This window comes from Emericellopsis atlantica (assembly GCF_019669845.1).
Source record: "Emericellopsis atlantica unplaced genomic scaffold F5Z01scaffold_44, whole genome shotgun sequence".
In the NCBI taxonomy this organism is placed as follows: domain Eukaryota; kingdom Fungi; phylum Ascomycota; class Sordariomycetes; order Hypocreales; family Bionectriaceae; genus Emericellopsis; species Emericellopsis atlantica.
Genome location: NW_025764746.1, coordinates 93,307 through 111,324, shown reverse-complemented (window position 1 = coordinate 111,324; position 18,018 = coordinate 93,307). Strand labels below are relative to the sequence as shown.

Genomic DNA, 18,018 nt, shown 5'->3' with positions numbered 1-18,018 from the left:
GTCGCTGAAGCTCCTTTCGACCAAGGCACTCGCGAGGTGGCCGGCGAGACGGCTGTTTCTGCTTTGCCCGAAGACTCTGTGGCACAGAGTGAAGAGGTGGCAGCCGAGCCTGTCGCTGAAGCTGTCGCCGAGCCTGTTGTTGAGCCCGCTGCCGAGGATCCTGATTCAGGCAGCAAGAAGAGCAAGAAGAAGAAAAAGAAGGCAAAGGCAGCTGCACTGGAGCAGGATGAGTCAGCACACCCGGAAGAAACATTATCAAAGGAAATCAAGGAAGACGTTCCGCTCGAGGTTTCCAAGGAGACTGAACCTGTTATCGAGGGCGAATCGACCACAACTCCTGGGTTTGAGGCTCCCGCCGATGTGCCTGCGCCACCAGAAAACTCTGCGGCAGAAGGGCAGATCGAGGCACCGGCAGTGCCAGCTGAGGAGCTCGAAGCTGATTCTGGTAGTAAGAAGAGTAAGAAGCAGAAGAAGAAGGAGAAGGCAGCTGCGGCAGCCGCCACAGCCGCCGGCATTGCTCTCGCTACCGAGAACGAATCTGCTGCCAGCGACAAGCCGCAACCTGAAGCTGAGCCACCTGCCGCTGAACCCGCTGCTGCTGAGGCCGATGCCCACAGCGATCCCAAAGCAGAGGAAAGGGAGGGAGACAGTGTTCTTGCTACAGAGAGCGAGCAGATCGCTGTTCCCGATGCGACTGCGCCTGCTGATAGCGATCCTGCTCAGCACTCTAGAGACGATGGACCCGTTGAAGCTGGTGCCGACGACGAAGCTCTCACCCCAGCGCTGTCGAAGAAGGAGAAGAAGAAACGCAAGAAAGCACTTCAGGCTGACAGCTCGTGGATCAAGTCGGACACGCCAGAAGAATCTGCGTCGCCTGCTGATGAGACAGCCGTTCCCCCACCAGCTGAATCAACCGGGGAGCCAGATCCCAAGATCCTTGACCAACCTGCCGAACCAGATGTCAAGCCAGAGGAGCCCGAAGCCCCGGCCCCTGAACAGACTACAGTTCAAGAGGATGTGGTTGCTCCTGCCGAGGAAACAACGACCAAATCCAAGAAAAAGAAGAAGGACAAAAAGAAGGCTTTGGCGCTTCAACTCGATGCTCCTGAAGAGGGCGAGTCGATTGCCGAAAAGTCTAATGATCAGACCGCTTCTGAGACCAGAGTGGAGCCCCCCGTTACAGCGAAACTCCTCGACCCCGAGCACGTTGATACTGCAGCTGCTCAGGGCGAGGCAGACGAGACCGCGACTGTGGTCCATCGTGGCGATGACAACGAAACAAGTGTGCCTCAGGGCGACGTCGATGACAGCAAGATCGCGGACCAGGCCCCGGGTCTTGAAACACAGCCGTCGGAACCGCTGTTTAGCCAGGACGATCAACCCTCCAACGACACTACACAACAGGAGACGCCGACTCAGCGTTCTCGTCCACGTTGGGGTGGTTACAATCCCGAATTCGACTACGAGCGGGATTTTGATCCACAAGCAGATGAAGGGGACGAGTATTACGGCGAGCAGGAGGAGCAAGAAGCGCCCGCGGTTGGCGAAGGCTGGGATCTTGAGGACGACTTTTTCTCCAAGCCTAGTGCCCAGCCAGAAACGCCGACAGATGACCTCGGATGGGACAAGCCACGGTCTTCCACTCCTGGATCCCAGGGCACCGAGGATGAGTGGAGCACCCTGGTGACCGGCAAGAAGTCCAAGAAAGGAAAGAAAAAGCAGGCCAACCCAGCGGACACGACAGAAGAGGCCGAGCCTGGTGTCGAGACACCGAAAAAACCAGTGGATCACTCACTTGATGAAGCTGGCGACGAGGGTGCTCAAACCCCTCGCGCTGAGTATGCCGAGTCTGAGACCACTGATGCCTGGGAGGAAGCCATGACCGGCTCCGCCAAGGATCCAACTGATGATACCAGCCCGGACAACACATCTGGTTTCGTCACACCTGCAGAGTCCATATCCGGCGACGCGAATCCTGACGACAAGTGGGGTGGGTCCAGTTCCAAACAGTCCAAGAAGAGCAAGAAGAACAAGAAAGCTAAAGATTCCGAGTCTGAGAAAGCACAGGAACCCGAATCGATGACCAGACCGGATCCCAACTTGGACGCCGCTGGAGAACCCGCCCCCACGACATCGAGTGTCGTCGTCGACAGCCCTCAGGCCGTGTCTGAGGGCGGCGCACAGGATTTGCAAGTTGCTGGAACTCGGGCTTTGTCGGATACGGGCATTCACGGGGATGAAGGCAATGTACTATCCACAGAAGAAGCAGCGGACCTTGGCCCTGCTTCCGAAGACAACACCAACAAGAAGAAGAACAAAAAGAAGAAGTCTGTGTCGTTCGACCTTGGTGAATCTACCGCTACTCCTGGCGATGGGAAGGAGAGCGGATCTTCCCTGCAAGATATCCCTGAAGACGTACCCGCTGTCGGTGTCCGATCTGATGAGCCGATGGACGAGGCAGCGCCTCCTGCTCATACGGATTCGGAGCCAGCTCTGGTGGCTGCACAGGCGCCTGACGTACAGCAAGACGTTGCTGTTGCCGAAGTGCTCGCCACGGATGCTCAAGTATCTGAGGAGCCGGCTGCTGCTGATGCGATCAAATCCGCCAATGTTGATGAAAATGATGATGATTCTTTCCCCCCAGGCATGTCTAACAAACAGAAGAAAAAGCTGAAGAAGGAACGGGCTGCCGCCGCCGCCGCCGCCCTGGCTGCTGCTCCGATGGTGCCAAGTGACTCGGAAAGTAAAGACAACGCGGGCACGCAAAGCGAGCCGACTGCTCCTCTCCCCGAGACGTCCGAGGAGTCGACCGGGCCTACTGATTTAACAAAGGCTGACGATGAGCCCAACAGTCAGTCAGAGAGCAGAGAGACTTCGCCTGTACAACTAGACGCGTCGACAGAAGAAGTTGAGCCTTTGTCTGAGCAAGTTTCTACTGCTGACACGTCCACTCCGGTCCCCGACGCTACACCTGAAGAAGTCTCGTCGCAAGAAGTAACTGCTACTACCCCGGAAGATGATGAGTCCTGGGCCAAGGGACTCTCAAATAAGCAGAAGAAAAAGCTCAAGAAGGAGAGGGTAGCGGCAGCAGCTGCAGCTGCAAGTGTAGCGCCAGCTGAGGACTCGAACCAAGAGGCGCCTGCTGGACAGTCATCTGAACCTACTGACATTGCCGATGCGCCTGTTGCGACCGAAGACCTTGCCGCGGTCGAAGAGCCCCCAACACCCGAGACTTCCACAGTGGTAGAGGAGACCGCGGTAGAGGAGCCTACTGGGGGCGAATCCGCAATTGTGGACGTGTCAACGGAGATCGAGGGCGCTGAAAGTGTCGCTGAACCTGCCACCATCGAGGAGATTCCGACTCCTGAGAACGCTGCGTCAAACGAAGACCTCCAGTCAGTAGCTAAGCTTGAGCCATCCCAGGCCCCATCTGCAGTCGGCGTTGATGATGATGATGAGTCCTGGGCTATTGGCTTGTCCAATAAGCAGAAAAAGAAAATGAAGAGGGAGAGGGCCGCCGCCGCCGCTGCTGCCGCTGCGGCCGTCGCGACCGCCACGGCGGATGCAGATATCGTTCCCCAGGATCATGACAATACCGGGGCCCCCAAGGTTGCAGAAGCAGATCTTGAAGACACCTCATCAACTGCTGCAGCCCATCAAGACTCAGGCCCAACCACGCTCGATCCCGAAATTAAGCTCAAAGACCCAGCGGCCGCCAATGATACGCAGCCGTCCCAAAACGAGGACTCTGCTCCGCTAGAAGTTGACAGCGAGTCCAAGCCTGCTGGCCCTGAGCTTGACACATCTGAGGTCGAGAGAACGCAAACCGATATTGGATCTGCGCCTGCAGAGACTTCCGTGTACACAGTTGCTGAAGGGTCCGAAATTCCCAGCGATGAGGCTAAGGCGCCAGGAGAGCAGTCGTACGCTGAGAATCAAGATACCGAAGGATCCTCCCGATCTTTGGATAGCCCTGCAGTGCCGGACGCCACTGGACGACCTGCGTTAGAAATTCCTATTGCTGAGGAAAAGGTACAAGAGCAGGAGACCCCGGCCGATGAGGATGAATACGCAGGCCTGTCCAAGAAGCAAATCAAGAAGCTGAAGAAGGCGAAACAAGCTGAGGCAGCAGCGGCAGCCGCTGCCAGCGCAGCAGACGCAACTGACGTCGAGCAGTTGGTCCCTGATACCGACACAGCTGATGTCAATAGACCCATTGGAGAGGACCCTACAGCAAGTAGGTCTGAGCCATCTACGGCTCCCGACGAGGCGGAAGTGCGGGACAACGACGTTGAGCCTATGGCTTCAGAGCAGCCGGCTGGTGCTGAGCATGCTGCGATTCAGGAGCATGACGAGCCAAAACCTGCCATAGAAAAGCTTGTCTCGCCCGCGCAAGTTGACAACAAGGTCGCCGAGACTGCTGCAGTCGAGGATGACGACAGTTGGATGGCGGGTCTACCGAGGAAGGAGATCAAGCGTCGAAAGAAGGAAATGGAGAAGGCCAAGGCTCTCGCACAGGAAAAGGCTACCGCCGAGGACCCAGCTGCAGCTGCTCCTGTCGAGTCTGCTACTGCTGATACCACTGTTGATACAGCAGTAGTAGCTGAACCTACCCAAGATGCTGCAATCACAGTAGCGGACGCTGCTCTCAGTGTGGCAGCCTCGGATAACGATGCTAAACCTGCTACTTCTGCATTGGATCTGTCGGAGGAAGTTTCCAAACCCTCCGATGGAGAGGCTTTAGACGTAGCAAAGCCAGAAACACAGGACGAGGCCGACCCACCTCCTGATGCTACTGCTGCGCTTGATGTTCCAGCTACTATCGATCAGGCTCCCCAGGATACAATGCAACCATCTGCCGATAGCACTGATGATTGGATGAAGGGGCTCTCCAAGAAAGAGATCAAGCGTCGCAAGAGGGAAATGGAGAAAGCCGCAGCCCAGCCAAAGGAATCAGCAGAGCTGACAACAGTCACCTCCGAAACCTTGACCAAAGAGGGTGCTGAAGAGGCCGCTCCCACCGGCGGCGACACTATCCCTTCTGAGGCCACGACTGAGCCCGAGCCAGCCGTTGTCGAAACGGCTTTGGAAGTGGATGCTGTGCAGGCCTCACCGACTACAGAAGTCGAGGCCCCCGAGACTGTGAGTGAGCCTGTCACTGCATCAGGTCCAGAGGAACAAGAGTCTCAACCTGGCCTGGAAGAGCCTGAGCACGACCCATCCCACCCGATACCCGCACCTGCGGCTGAAGACGACGAGAGCTGGATGGTCGGGCTGTCCAAATCGCAGATCAAGAAAAGGAAGAAGGCGATGGCCGAAGCGGCGAAATCTGCCGCAGCAGACGATTCAATGCCAGGAAAGCCAGAGGCTCACCCTGAGACTAACCCTGAGCCTTCGCCCGCATCCACAAAGGAGGTGGATTCAGAAGCTATCCAGCAACCAGAATCTACCAACGAGTTAACCAATGCAAACGAGGACCTGGTCAGCAATACGCCTGCAGACATGCCGAGTCAAGAACCAGACGAGCCTCGATCCCTCCTTAGCTCCCATGACCAAGTCCCCGCTTCTTCGACAGCTGATATCGGGGCCAATGACCCAACGCCTGCTGCCAACGATGATTCGGAGGGCATGGCCGTTACTGTCAAGGACGAGCCGACGAATACTAGAACCGAATCCGAGGCACCAATGGCAGAGACTGTGACAGAATCGGGGGTCGAGAGTACTGCGGCTGAGGATGACAGCTGGATGAAAGGCCTTTCGAAGAGCCAGATCAAGAAACGCAAGAAGGCAATGGCTGAGGCCGAGGCTGCAGGGAACGCTGAGGCCGAGGCTCAGGATGAAGTACAAGAACCAACCGACACTGGAGCTGCAGCTGCCGAGCAGCCTCACGAGACACTCGTTGAAGAGTCCAAGCAGACCGACCTGGAGCAACCTGACGACTCGACTAGCCATGTTCCTAACTCCGGCATCGCCGAGTCTGGGCAAGATGCGACTCGAGCTGTTGCTCCCGTGGAGGCTGAACCATCACCTAGCGAGACAGAACCCGCCGCAGCTGCGGCTCCGGTAGAAGAAGCCGCGCCCATGCCTTTAGACGATGACAGCTGGATGATTGGTCTCTCGAAGAGCCAGATCAAGAAACGCAAGAAGGAAATGGAGAAGGAGGCGGCTCAGCGCGAAGCTGCCGCTGCCGCTGAAGCTGACGCAAACGCCGCCAAGCAATCACCAGCCGACGCTCCAGGAATCGAATCTGCTGATGTCGAGCCCAGTCCCAGTGTCCCCGAAGAGTTTTCAGCCGATACACAATCCGCTGATCTGGCTGCGTCCGAAACCAAGCCTTCTGAAGCTGCGGTTGGAATCCTTGACCCTGCTGAAGCAATTCCAGCTGGGCAAGTTGATAAAATGGAAACTGCTTCACCTCAGCAGGAGCAGCAATTCACAGAAGCGGACAACTCTCCTAAAGCCGATGTCAGTAATGATCCTCCCGCCGCTATCGAGGACGACAGCTGGATGCAAGGACTGTCAAAGAGCCAGATCAAGAAACGTAAAAAGGAGATGGCCAAGGCTGCTGCGCTAGCTGCCGATGTCCAGCCTGTGACTCCAGTTGAACTTACGAAAGAGTCTGGCGCAGACCAAGCTACAGAGGAAGTTGCAGATACTGCAGCACCAGCTGCTGAAGGGACTGAAATGGCCAAGGAAGAGGCTTTCCAGGAATACTCTGGAGACGCAAATGAGCCGTCTGAGGTCACCGATGACCCGACGGGGAAGCCTCCTGGTGTGGACTCCACGGGTGATCAACCCCTGCAGGAGCCTGAAGACGATATGAGCTGGGCAGTAGGACTATCCAACAAGCAGAAAAAGAAGAAGCTCAAGGAGATGGCTGCCGCTAGAGCTGCGACTGCGGAGCAAGGGAACCTCGAATCGGCATCCGGTGGCAAGATTGACGCGCCTAGTGACCTTGCCACTCTGCCGCCGTCGGATGAGAATCCTGAAGCAGACAAGGAGGCTACTGCGCAGATAGGAGGTGCTTCGGCTGGCGAAGCGCCAGAGCGAGGTGTTGAAGCTGGTCCAGCTGAAGCTGAAGCAACGCCAGCCGAAAGTGACGCCCCTGGTCCTGAGGCAGTCACACCAGCAATTAGCGTGGAGGACGATGAAAGCTGGGCTGTTGGTTTAACCAAGAAAGAGAAGAGGAAGAAGGCCAAGGAGATGGAGAAAGCCAGATTAGCTGCGGCAACAGCGTCTCCTCCAACTGTGGATGATACTACCACCGCTGAAGCCACTACTCAGGCTACTGCTGAACCAAGTCCCCAGGCTACCTCAGAGAGCCCAGAGAAACAGGTCGAGGACGTTGTCCCTGAGGCCCCTACCAAGGATACAACTGTGGAAGAAGCTTCTGAGGTTGAACCAGTTGTCACAGCACCAGTCGACGAGCTCACTGAGGGCACCGAGGCTGGCAGCGCCAAAACTGTCAATCAGATCGGCGCACCCGCAACAGAGCAGAGCGGAGAAGCCGCGACTGAAACACAGCAAAGTACCACGCCGACTGCTTGGGAAGTGCCGCTGGAGGAGGATGAGAGCTGGGCATTCGGCTTGTCTGCCAAGCAAAAAAAGAAGAAGCTCAAGGAGATGGCCGCTGCGCGAGCTTCGGCTCAACAGGAAGCAACACCAACAGCTGAGGTCCAGCCCCAGGACATGGCGCCGGACCAAACCGCCATGAGCAAGGCCGCAGATGAAGGTGCTGATGACAATGTTTCAATTGAAGCTGCCACCACTCAACCGGCCGACTCCGGCAAAGAGGCGACAGAGACCGAGTCTAGCCTAGACTTGGCTCCGGTGAAGGTGCCGACACATGTTGTGGATTCCACACTCGACCTCTCGCCAGAAGACGAAGCAGAAGCACAGCTCGCAGCCGAGGAAGAAAAAGAGTTCTCCGTGCTTGAGGCTAAGTTGGCGAAGCAGAAGAGACTTGTCAAGGCAGCGGATCGCAAACGCCACGCTGCGCTCAAGGAGCGCGTCGAGAAAAGGAGGGAAGAGAAGGCGCGCAAGGAGGCTGAACAATCCGAACCAACGCGAAGCGCAGTAGATGCCGATGTCCAAGCTGCCGAGGTTGAGGGGGTGCGCCAGGAGCCTGTTGTACAACAAGCTGCTGACGAGCTGGCTGGTGCCGATCCTGCTGAGACTGCTCCGACCCTTCTGCCAGAAGCTGCTGTCGATCATGGCACTCCTACTGTCGAGTCACCAGCTGATCAAAATGTTGCCCATGCAGCTGAACCTGAGCCTACGCCCGAGCCGATTGTCGAAGCCACCCAGGCGCTTACAGACAAGGATCCAGCAGCTCCTGAAGCCATGGACAAGGACACTGTAAATGTGCTGGCAGCCCCGACTGCCCATGAGGAGGAGGACTGGTCTAAATTATCCAAAAAGGAGAAGAAAAGGCGTGAGAAGGCCAAGGCTGCAGCAATGAAAGAAGCAGAGGCGGCGGCAGCAGCCGCTTCAGTGACCCCTGCCGCTTCAGAGGACCCTGAACGCGCCCCGACGCCCCAGGCAGATGCTTCGGAAGAACCCCCTGCGAAGCCGCAAGTCTCTTCTGATGGTCCTCTCGCCCCCATGGCGCCCCTTGAAGAGAACGAGAATTCAACACGGGAGGAAAAGGCAGAGCCTGCAGGAGAGAAAGTACCTGTTGAGCCAACTGTTAATGCCAGCGGGCAACAGACCTCTGCACTCGTCGTGGAACCCCCTGCCGAGGATTTGCCCTCTGCCTCGACTGAGAAACCTCTAGCCGAGGCCGAGAACGCAGGTGAGGCTGATGCCGTTTCTCAGCCCCACGAGCCGAAGCCTGCCCCGGACGAAGACGTCGATGAAAGTTGGGCCGTTGGGTTGACCAAGAAGCAGAAGAAAAAGAAGCTCAAGGAGCGCGAGAAAGCATTGGCCGAGCAAGCGGCTGCTGATGCAACGCGCGTCACCCCTGAACCCCCCGAGCCTGCTGCAGTCCCTGTCAGTGCTTCGTTGGAGCGTTCAACCGAGGGTGATCAGGTCGCTACTCCCATCGACTCAGAACTGACGGCTGCAGAACGGCATGAAGAGCACCAAACCCAGCAGGAGCATACCGCAGAACAGAAGGCTGGAGCTGAAGATGCCCAGAGCTCCGAATCCCCTACCCCTGCCGTTGTGGAAGAAGAGGAAAAGACTATCAGTGCCCAGCAGGGCGACCAAGTGGAGTCAGTTCCGGCAGCCGCGTCAACTTCGCCGCCAGGCCCTGCTGCTGAGGAGACCATGGGTGACGAGAACTGGGCTGTGGGCTTGTCGAAGAAAGAGAAGAAGCGCAGGAAGAAGGAAATTGAGGCAGCTCAGGCTCGTGCACTGGATACTGAAGTTGCGAGCGGTCAGGCTAAGGGAGGAGCCGAAGCAGAAGGACAGCCAACTTCTGACGAGGTCGCTCAAGCCGATGCCCATCAAGAAATCGAAGCTCCCGCTGAGCCTGTGGGGACCGAACCAGCAGCAACTAAGAAGGTCTCGGTTGCGGAACCGGCAGCCGAGATCGAGGCGCCGGTAGATGAGACTAGGGAAGCAGACAAGGAGGATGAAGACTGGGCAAAGGGGCTCTCCAGCAAAGAGAAGAAAAAGAGGAAGAAGGCACTGGCAAAGGCTAAGGCTACGACAGAAGTCTCGGAATCTACCGCACAGGAAGCTGCCGACCAAGACAAGAAGCCATTAGAAGCTACTAAGCCAACAGCGGAAGTTGGAACGGCTTCTGAGTCTTTGGCTCAGCCTGGGATTGACGAACCGGACAACGTGTCGGAAAGACCACAGCTGCCTGTTGAAATCACTGAGCCCGCGGAAGTCACACAAGACAATGCTGCCATCATGGCCGGTGACCATATCACGGTGATTGAAACTCCTCAGCCGCCGGTCGCTACGATCTCTGAGGAAGTGCAGGCGGAGGTGGAACCCGATTCCAAGCCGACAAAGGACAGTGCACAAGATCCCGTTGTCACTGAAGAGCCCGCAACACCATTATTTGACGACAATGACGAAGACCTTGCCGGCCTGTCTAAGAAGGAGAAGAAGAAGCGGAAGAAGGAAAAGTCTAAGGTCGCAGCAACGGACCGGGAGCCGACTTTTGAAACTCCGAAGGAGCCCGAGCCTGTGGAGGAGCTGCCTGCTGATCAAGCTGGGAGCGCAGGTCCGGCGGTGACCGAGGTCGCGGCTGACTCTGAAGTTGCTCAGCTGTCCGCAGCACAACCAGCGGCAGTCGAAGAGCCCGTCCAGCCCACGACAGTCGAAGAGCCCACTTCCACCCAAAACGTCGACCCCAATGTCGCCACTGCTATGGCACCTCGCGATGTCACCGGTTCTGCCCACGATGACAAGGAGGTCATTGCAGGTCATGAGCCTGAGGCGCAACCACTATCAACAGAAGGCATGTCAAAGAAGGAGATCAAAAAACGTAAGAAGGAAGCCAAGGCTCTGGGGCTCCCTGATCCCTTTGAGGTGCCAGCCACTACTACAACATTGGACCCAGCCACGCCTGTAGAGGCAAGCGAGGAACTGCCCGAGCCACGCGACTCCAAGCCGCTTGTCGACGAAGGTGGCGACGCCGACAGACCCGCTATATCTGCTGAGGTCGACACAGCCCCAGCAGCGACAGAAGAACCCTCTCCAAAACCTGCTGAAGCTGCTATCGATGATCAGGATGCTTGGGGTGCCTCAGTTAGTGACGAGCTGCCTAAGAATGATGAGGAGATGATGGAGGAAAAGGCAGCCGGTATTGGCCATAAGACACCTGATGTGCCTAAGCCATTGATTGGCGAACCACCCGTGCCGGCGGAGATGGAGTCCGCAGATAAGGAATTGGAAGAAGCGCCAGAGTACATGGCAACGAAGAAGGTGGATGAGGTGGAGAAGGAAGAAAAGGCGAGCTCTGCGAAGAAGTCGAAGAAGGACAAGAAGAAAGCCAAGAAGCTGGCTCTAGCTGCAGCGTCGGTAACACCACCAGGGGGCGAGACTGAAGAGTCCGCGGAGCAAACGGGCGGCCTACCTGAGTCCACGGAGACCGCTCATCAAGACGAGGCAATTCCGAGCCTAGCGGACGCTACACTCGAGGCCAGGGACTTGCCGCAGGGCGATGGACATGCAGCGGAAGACGAGCGCCATGAGGATACTCCTGGTGCGGAGTCCAGCTCGCTGCAGGTCGAAGACATGACATCGACGACACTTTTGGCACACCCGGAAGCCGAAGTGGACAGCCAAGACGTCGAAGAGCCAGTTGACAGAGTATCCGAATCCGCCACTGCCATGGAACTTGACCAACCTGAGCCAGCCGTCTTGACCGGAAAAGCCGAGGACGCTACCCCAGTAAGCCAGATTCCAGAAAGCAACAAGGGAAAGAAGCGCATGTCTGCGCAAGAAACGCTGGAGGAATCAGTACAGACATCAGCGCCCTCTGAAGAGCCCATCCCGGTGCCTACCGGTCCTGAAGCTCTGGTAGACGTCCCACAGAGCGGCCAAGCGGACCTCCGTCAGCAGCCCAAAGATGACAGGTTGGACAGAGACGTGGCCCTAACTCCGATGGCAGTGTCTCCGGCACTGGAACGCACTCAAACTTTTCCAATGACTGAGGACGATATCATGATGCCAGACATCACTGAGTCTACTGAAGAAATCCATGACAAAGACTCCGCCAGTCATGAGCCCAGGAAAGACGACGACGTCATGATGCAAGAAGTTGAAGCATCGGCTGAGCCAGTACCTCTGGCAAAAGAAGCAACAGTGCCCCAAGATTCAGCAGAGACGTCTGCTGGGGAGTCGTTGACCATGGCTGCAGCGGGCGCCGCACTCACCGCAGGGACAGCCTCGTCCAAGAGCACTAGCGGGAAGAAGGAGAAGAAGAGCAAGAAACAGGAGAAGGTGGTGGAGGAAAAAGAAGACGAACGTTTCCGGGCTGTGGACGAAAAGCCGGAGTCGAAGGAGGAGGAGGCCAGGGCACTCACAGAACCAGTCGTGGCTATTGGCTCGACTGAAGTGGACAAATCCGACCAGGGTCTCGGTTCGGAGCAGCTTCGAGGACCGGGACTACTCGAGACAACACCTGTAGCTCCACATGGCGAGTCCCTTCTCGGTGTCGACACAGTCGAGGGCAATGAAGCGCTGTTGACCCCTCAAGGTGAAAGCTTGTCAGGGTCCGAAGGCGGATGGAAAGAGACACCTCGTCAAGGTGCGCCCCTGGACGACATGGAGGTGGAAGAGAGTCCAGTCGCGGGTCGCGGCGAGATGATCCCGGTGTCTAGATCGCCGCCCAGCCTTTTACGATTCCCTTCGGATGTGGAAGTGCCTACGAGTGGCCTGTTGCAGGAAGATACACAAGCATCAGCCCTTGTTGGTGTCCTAAACTCAGACTATGGGGGCTCACGGCTGTCGCCGGCGCGATCTCTACCTGCTGTGGAAGAAGTGCCTGAGCCAGAGCCCGAGCCAAGCTACGCGAGCAGAGAACTACAGCCAGCGGGAAGTGATGTCAAGCTTGACAGTGGTCCTGCGGCCGGGGCACCAAGACTCCATCAGCGTCGCAGCCGTGCTCGTCTGGCTGCAGAGGGGCAGGAGCAACAACGCAATCGAGACGAGCCTGAAGCGCGGGCGGCAAAGACGCCTACAAACAGAAAGGTGGGAACGGTCTTTGGGACTCCAGTGCTACAAGAGCCAGCTGCGCTTGAGCTGACTCCAGAGCCCGAGAAGAGAAGAAGCACAAGGAAAGCGGTGGTCCAACAATGCGAGCCCTCTAGCCCAGCTGCGGCTTCGACGCCCGCAACGACAAGTCAGCCTCGGATGCTTCGAGAGTCTCCATCGATAGGACGCACTCGAGACTTGAGGGACACGCCCACACTGCCAAAGCCGAGGGAGCTCATCGAGTCGCCCTCGTTTGTACGCCCGCGGGAACTGCACGAATCGCCATCACTGAGGTCAAGCAAGTCAAAGGGCTACGGAGACTTGCGCGAGGCGGCTGCAACGCCACCAACGGGGACGACACCAAGAGTATCGAGAGAACAGCGAGAGTCACCGTCGCTGCGCAGCGTCAGGTCACGCAACTATGGCGAGCTCTCGCAGGCAGCTGGAGTTGGTCCAGCTCCAGCAGCCAATTCCTCTCGCAGCGTCTCTGACCACTCGAGCACCAGCCGCAAGCTCCAGCCACAAGACGGTCATGGTGGGGCTACGGTGGGGCCTCAGCCACAGGCGCGACGTTCCCTGTCCAACACCAGCCTCGTGCGTAAACACACGCCTGAGCCACTCAAGCTGCGGCCTGAAAGTCCAGGCAGAGGCAGACTGGGAGGCTCAGGCAGCAACAGCAGCAGCAGCAGCACCCCCCAGCTGCCGCCCAGAAACACCCCCACTCCTCCACTTCGCCGGGTCGACAAGCGCGTGAGCGGCGACCTAAGAGCTCTCCGTCAACAAAACACCCCGACACCCGTCGCCAACGAGGGTCGTGTCCGTCAAAAGGACATGACCGATGTCTACGTGAGTCGCTGCCATCCCCCTTCCTTTGATTCCCATCAAACTGACAATGACCAGGATGGCTTTGGCGAGGGCCGCATCGGCTCGCCCAGATCCCCGACTCGGCCCCACAGCATGCGACGCAGACAGAGCATGCAGGTGCTCGAGCTGGAATCCAGAGTCGACCAGCTCCTCGCAGAGAATCGCATGCTGAGCGAGGCACGATCACACGCCGAGCAGAACCTCACGCAGGCTCAACGCGCCGCGACTGCGTTATCCGACCGCGACTCCGAGATCGAGTCGCTCAAGGCGTCCCTGCAGTTCCTGCAGAATGAAGTAACACGCCTCACCGAAGTCAACGATGGCCTCACCAGCGCCAACGCCGAGCTCGCCAAACAAGACCATGGCCGCTACACAGACCTCGAGTCTCGCCATGCCAGCGTCACGCGAGAGCTCACCGAGGCGCGGGGCGCCCACAATACCTTCCAGCAGTCGCTGTCCGACAAGGACGCCGAGATTGCCGAACTGCGCGCGCAGCTCGAGGATGCCAAGGAACAGATCCGCGAGATGCAGCGCAAGATACTCGAGTCCAAGGCTGCCGACAGCGACTTCCTCGACATCAGAGATGAGGATCACTTTGACAACCGCTGCCAGCAGCTCTGCTCCCACGTCCAGCAGTGGGTGCTGCGCTTCTCCAAGTTCTCCGACATGCGCGCGTGCCGGTTGACCAGCGAGATCAATGATGAGAAGACCATTGACCGTCTCGACAATGCCGTGCTGGACGGCTCCGATGTCGACAGATATCTCGCAGATCGCGTCAAGCGTCGGGACATTTTCATGTCCATGACGATGAACATGATCTGGGAGTTTGTATTTACGCGCTACCTCTTTGGCATGGACAGAGAGCAGCGCCAGAAGCTCAAGTCGCTCGAGAAGAACCTGACAGAGGTCGGGCCGCCACACGCTGTCCGTCAGTGGCGCGCCGTGACGCTGACCCTTCTCGCCAAGCGAGACAATTTCAAGCAACAAAAGGACCAGGACACCGAGGCCGTGGTCCAGGCCATCTTCCAGACGCTCTGCAAGATTCTCCCGCCGCCGGGCAATCTCGAGAGCCAGATCCAGACCCAGCTGCGGCGTGTCCTCCGCGAGGCTGTGGATCTGTCCATCGAGATGCGCACGCAAAAGGCGGAGTACATGATGCTTCCGCCCTTGCAGCCCGAGTACGACTCGGAAGGCGAGCTGGCGGCGACGGTCCAGTTCAACGCCAGCATGATGAATGAGCGCTCTGGGAAGAACACGTCGTCCAACGAAGACCTCGAGGCCGAGGGCGCAGTAGTCCGCGTCGTCCTCTTCCCCCTCGTGGTCAAGCGGGGCGGCGATGATGGTGTAGGGGATGAGGAGATTGTGGTGTGCCCCGCCCAGGTGGTTGTCGCGACGCCCAAGGGGCGCCGGGGCTATGCGGCATCGAGTGACGCTGGGGGAGCGTCGCTGCTCGGTGGCCGCAGCCACATCAGTGTCGTCACGGAACACATGGGCGAGTAGGTGCACCAATACATCTCTGTGCACGATGTGGGATGGGAATAGAATCGGTTGGGGTAATGAATCACAAGGCCCGGGTCCAGGATCTATTACACGGATGGGTATGGGAAAGGGGTGCAGACGGTTGGGTCGGTTGGTTATGATATCCAGGGTTTTATTTGCGTTAGGTTTGGGTGCTCTTTGTTTCCATTTTCTTTCTTTATTCTTTTTTTATATTTCTTTGATTTTCTCTCTCTAGATTATCACGGCCGGCATGTTTATGTATTATGTCCTATGCAATCTATTACGCATGCTCTCTTCATGCCTCACATGCCTACTCTTGATCACATGGACACTACTAATGACAAGGGCTCTAGTGGTACTTAGAGTATGCGCCGCAAAATGCAGATATAGTCACTATGCGCCAGTGCCACCGATGTCGAGGTGACAATGGGACACTCATAATGGGCTCGCTTGTAAACACTAGCTGGGTATATTCATCATCTTTATCTAGGTGTGTCCTCTCCCATGATATCTCGAAGGGGATGCAGAACGATGGCCATCACACTTCATAACTCAGGATGTCCTGCGCTCAGCACTGAGGTTGGCAAACGGATCTGGGGACGCAGTAGACGTATCCAGTGCAAGTGTCTCGTCCGCCACCGATGAAGCCTCGACGGGACTCAAAGATGCTCCCTGTCTTTCGGCGCGTCTCTTCCGCTTCGGCTGGGAGTTAACTCCCTCGTTCGCCAAAGTCCATGCCTGCGCGCTACGGGCAGCCAATAAATTGCGCCAGCCGTGGAGTGTTTTCTGGACCTTGTCCGCCTCGCATTCGCCGTGGTACTGACGGACTTTGCCAACAAACCACTGTAAACGCGCGCTTCTCCCGTACTGCCCGTGCTCGAGATCTTGTAACACAACCTCGGACACAACACGCAGTACGGCTGGCGAGCCCACGGCCGGTTGCCCCCCCAGGCCGGACACAGGCCTTGCGATGGTCTCGCTAGCCTGGAGACACAGAGAAACACCCTTCAAGGCCTGGCGGTTGCTCAACTCCTTGGACTGCATGTACCGGCAGGCCATCCGGACTAGAAGCTCTTCAAGCCTTTTGCGGACAGTATCCATTGGCAAGGCCGAGGTATCCTGTCCTTTACCGAGCATGAGTAGCTTTCCCCCGGTGCGCAAGATGTGGAAGACGTGCTCCAGTTCCTCAAAGAATCGGACATTGATGGATTTCGCGTTTGTAAAACCGGCGACCCTTTCCATAACGCGGAGGGCTGCAGGGCCCAAGTGGCTGGCTTCGGGATCTATCCACGACAGAATGAGAGCCTGGAGATGCCACCTTTGCACGTCGAAGCGCGTGACCATCTTGTCGAACGGCTGGAATTGCACAAAGTCCTGCAATCTCAGCGCCGCGTTGTTACCCTGAAACGTCGGGTCCTCGAATGTCGCGGCGAGCGCCGTCCAGCGCGACGCTTCACGCGAGTATCTTGCGCTTTGCTTGTGCATGTCGACGACCCAGTCTCTGCTCACGAATCCGCCTGCGCGCATGCGCGCCATGACCAGGGCCCGTGCCTCGGCCGACGTGAAGCCCTCATTCTCCGAGCGCCCGTGGCGCTCGCGAAAAGTCTGGGCCATGACTAGAACATCTGTGACGCTTTCCTTTGTGCTCAGGGCGTGGAGCAGCAGCCACGTCAGGTCCCGCTGACGGGATGAGTCGTTGCTCCACACGTTGCCACCGTCGACAAGTGATTTGAGCACCGACGTCGGGAATTTATTGAAAGTCTCTGAAAATTTGGCGATTCGCACGTGCCACTCGTGCATCGGGAGTGCTGTAATGTAGTCGCCATGAATGTTGACAAAGGCCTCTAGGATATACTTGAGACCCTCCTCGTCAAGGACGGCATCGCGCCCCGATAGTGGAACGTGCATGAGAAATGAAAAGAGCCGGAATTGGTGATGGCTCGGGGGCATTGCGTAGATGCCCGTGACGATAGCCTGCAGTGCCTCGAGCGTCTGCGTCGTAGGTGCCTTTTTGTGCACGGCGAACAACATGTCGAACATTGTTTTCGCGAGTCGATGCGTGATCATGGTGTGCTGTTTACGCGTGAGATCGGGGTGCCAGTCCGTGTGCGTGCTCGGCAGCAACAGTGCCGCCACATCGTTGGCAGAAAAGTCCAGGCGGTCGATGCGTGACTGTAGTTGCTTGCAGCAGGCATTGAGTGCGTGTTTTAACCGGCCATCCTCGATCTTTTGGAAGGAAGCCACTTCGCGACGGAGAGAATCCACCTCTGTGAGCAGGGCGCCGCGCTCTGCAGCACTTGGTGCTGTGTCGAGGCTTGGAGCATCATCGACCGGTGGGTCTAAAAAGGGTTTGTCCAGGTCCGACGCCTCCAGCCATCGTGTGATCTTCTCCAGAACGCTCTCGACTGTGATCTTGGCCTCCTTCTGCCTTCGCTGCTCGGCGTTGGACGGCGGGTGCCATGTCCACTCGTTCTTGTTGCCTAGCAGCTCAAAGTACCACGACTGCTGGTACGGCGACGGAGGTTCGAGAAAAGCCGTCAATTGCCTGCGCCCCAGGCGCCGTCGTCGTGCCTCGGGCGAATTATTGTGTGCGCCGCTCAGGCTGCTGGTGATGAGGGTCCGGCGCTGGAACTGCTCGTATGTCTGGCGTAGCATCAGATCAGTGACCCAGATGGCAGCTTGGGAGCTCGGTGTCGGTTGCCGGGTTTTGGCACGACATCGAGACGCGGTGGCCATTGGGCCGTCCGAGTGCTTTTGGGGGGGTTCGGTTCCTTATGGTGTCGGCATGTCCAGTCGTGACGGCGTGAGGCGAGTAACAATTGTGTACATAGAGGTTGCCGACTCCAGCCTGGCGGGCAAGATGTGTCGCGACGTCAATTGCACTCGAATTGGTGGTTGCTGTTGGAGCCGGCTTGCGGCATTACTCTGTTCCGTGGACGAGCTCCAGCTCCACTAATCACAACTACCAAGTATCCACATGCGGATCGGCTCGCTGAT

At 57.6% G+C, this 18,018-nt stretch overlaps 2 protein-coding genes across 2 annotated transcripts; one reads left to right on the top strand and one right to left on the bottom strand.

Moving 5' to 3' along the window:
- Positions 1 to 13,488: 13,488 nt before the first annotated feature.
- On the top strand, positions 13,489 to 15,021 carry F5Z01DRAFT_684236 (uncharacterized protein; the record flags this gene model as incomplete). Its single annotated transcript, XM_046265916.1, has 2 exons — positions 13,489 to 13,503; positions 13,558 to 15,021. The coding sequence occupies 2 exons, from the start codon at positions 13,489 to 13,491 to the stop codon at positions 15,019 to 15,021; spliced, it is 1,479 nt and encodes a 492-aa protein (XP_046113950.1).
- A 439-nt stretch (positions 15,022 to 15,460) lies between these two features.
- Positions 15,461 to 17,904, bottom strand: F5Z01DRAFT_432907 (uncharacterized protein). The gene has a single exon (XM_046259699.1). The coding sequence runs from the start codon at positions 17,755 to 17,757 to the stop codon at positions 15,574 to 15,576; it is 2,184 nt and encodes a 727-aa protein (XP_046113949.1). The 5' UTR covers positions 17,758 to 17,904; the 3' UTR covers positions 15,461 to 15,573.
- Between the last annotated feature and the right edge of the window lie 114 nt (positions 17,905 to 18,018).

What these genes read in the sequence shown, in the direction of transcription:
- F5Z01DRAFT_432907 (XM_046259699.1), bottom strand. Translation starts at nt 17,757, where the DNA reads ATGGCCACCGCGTCTCGATGTCGTGCCAAAACCCGGCAACCGACACCG.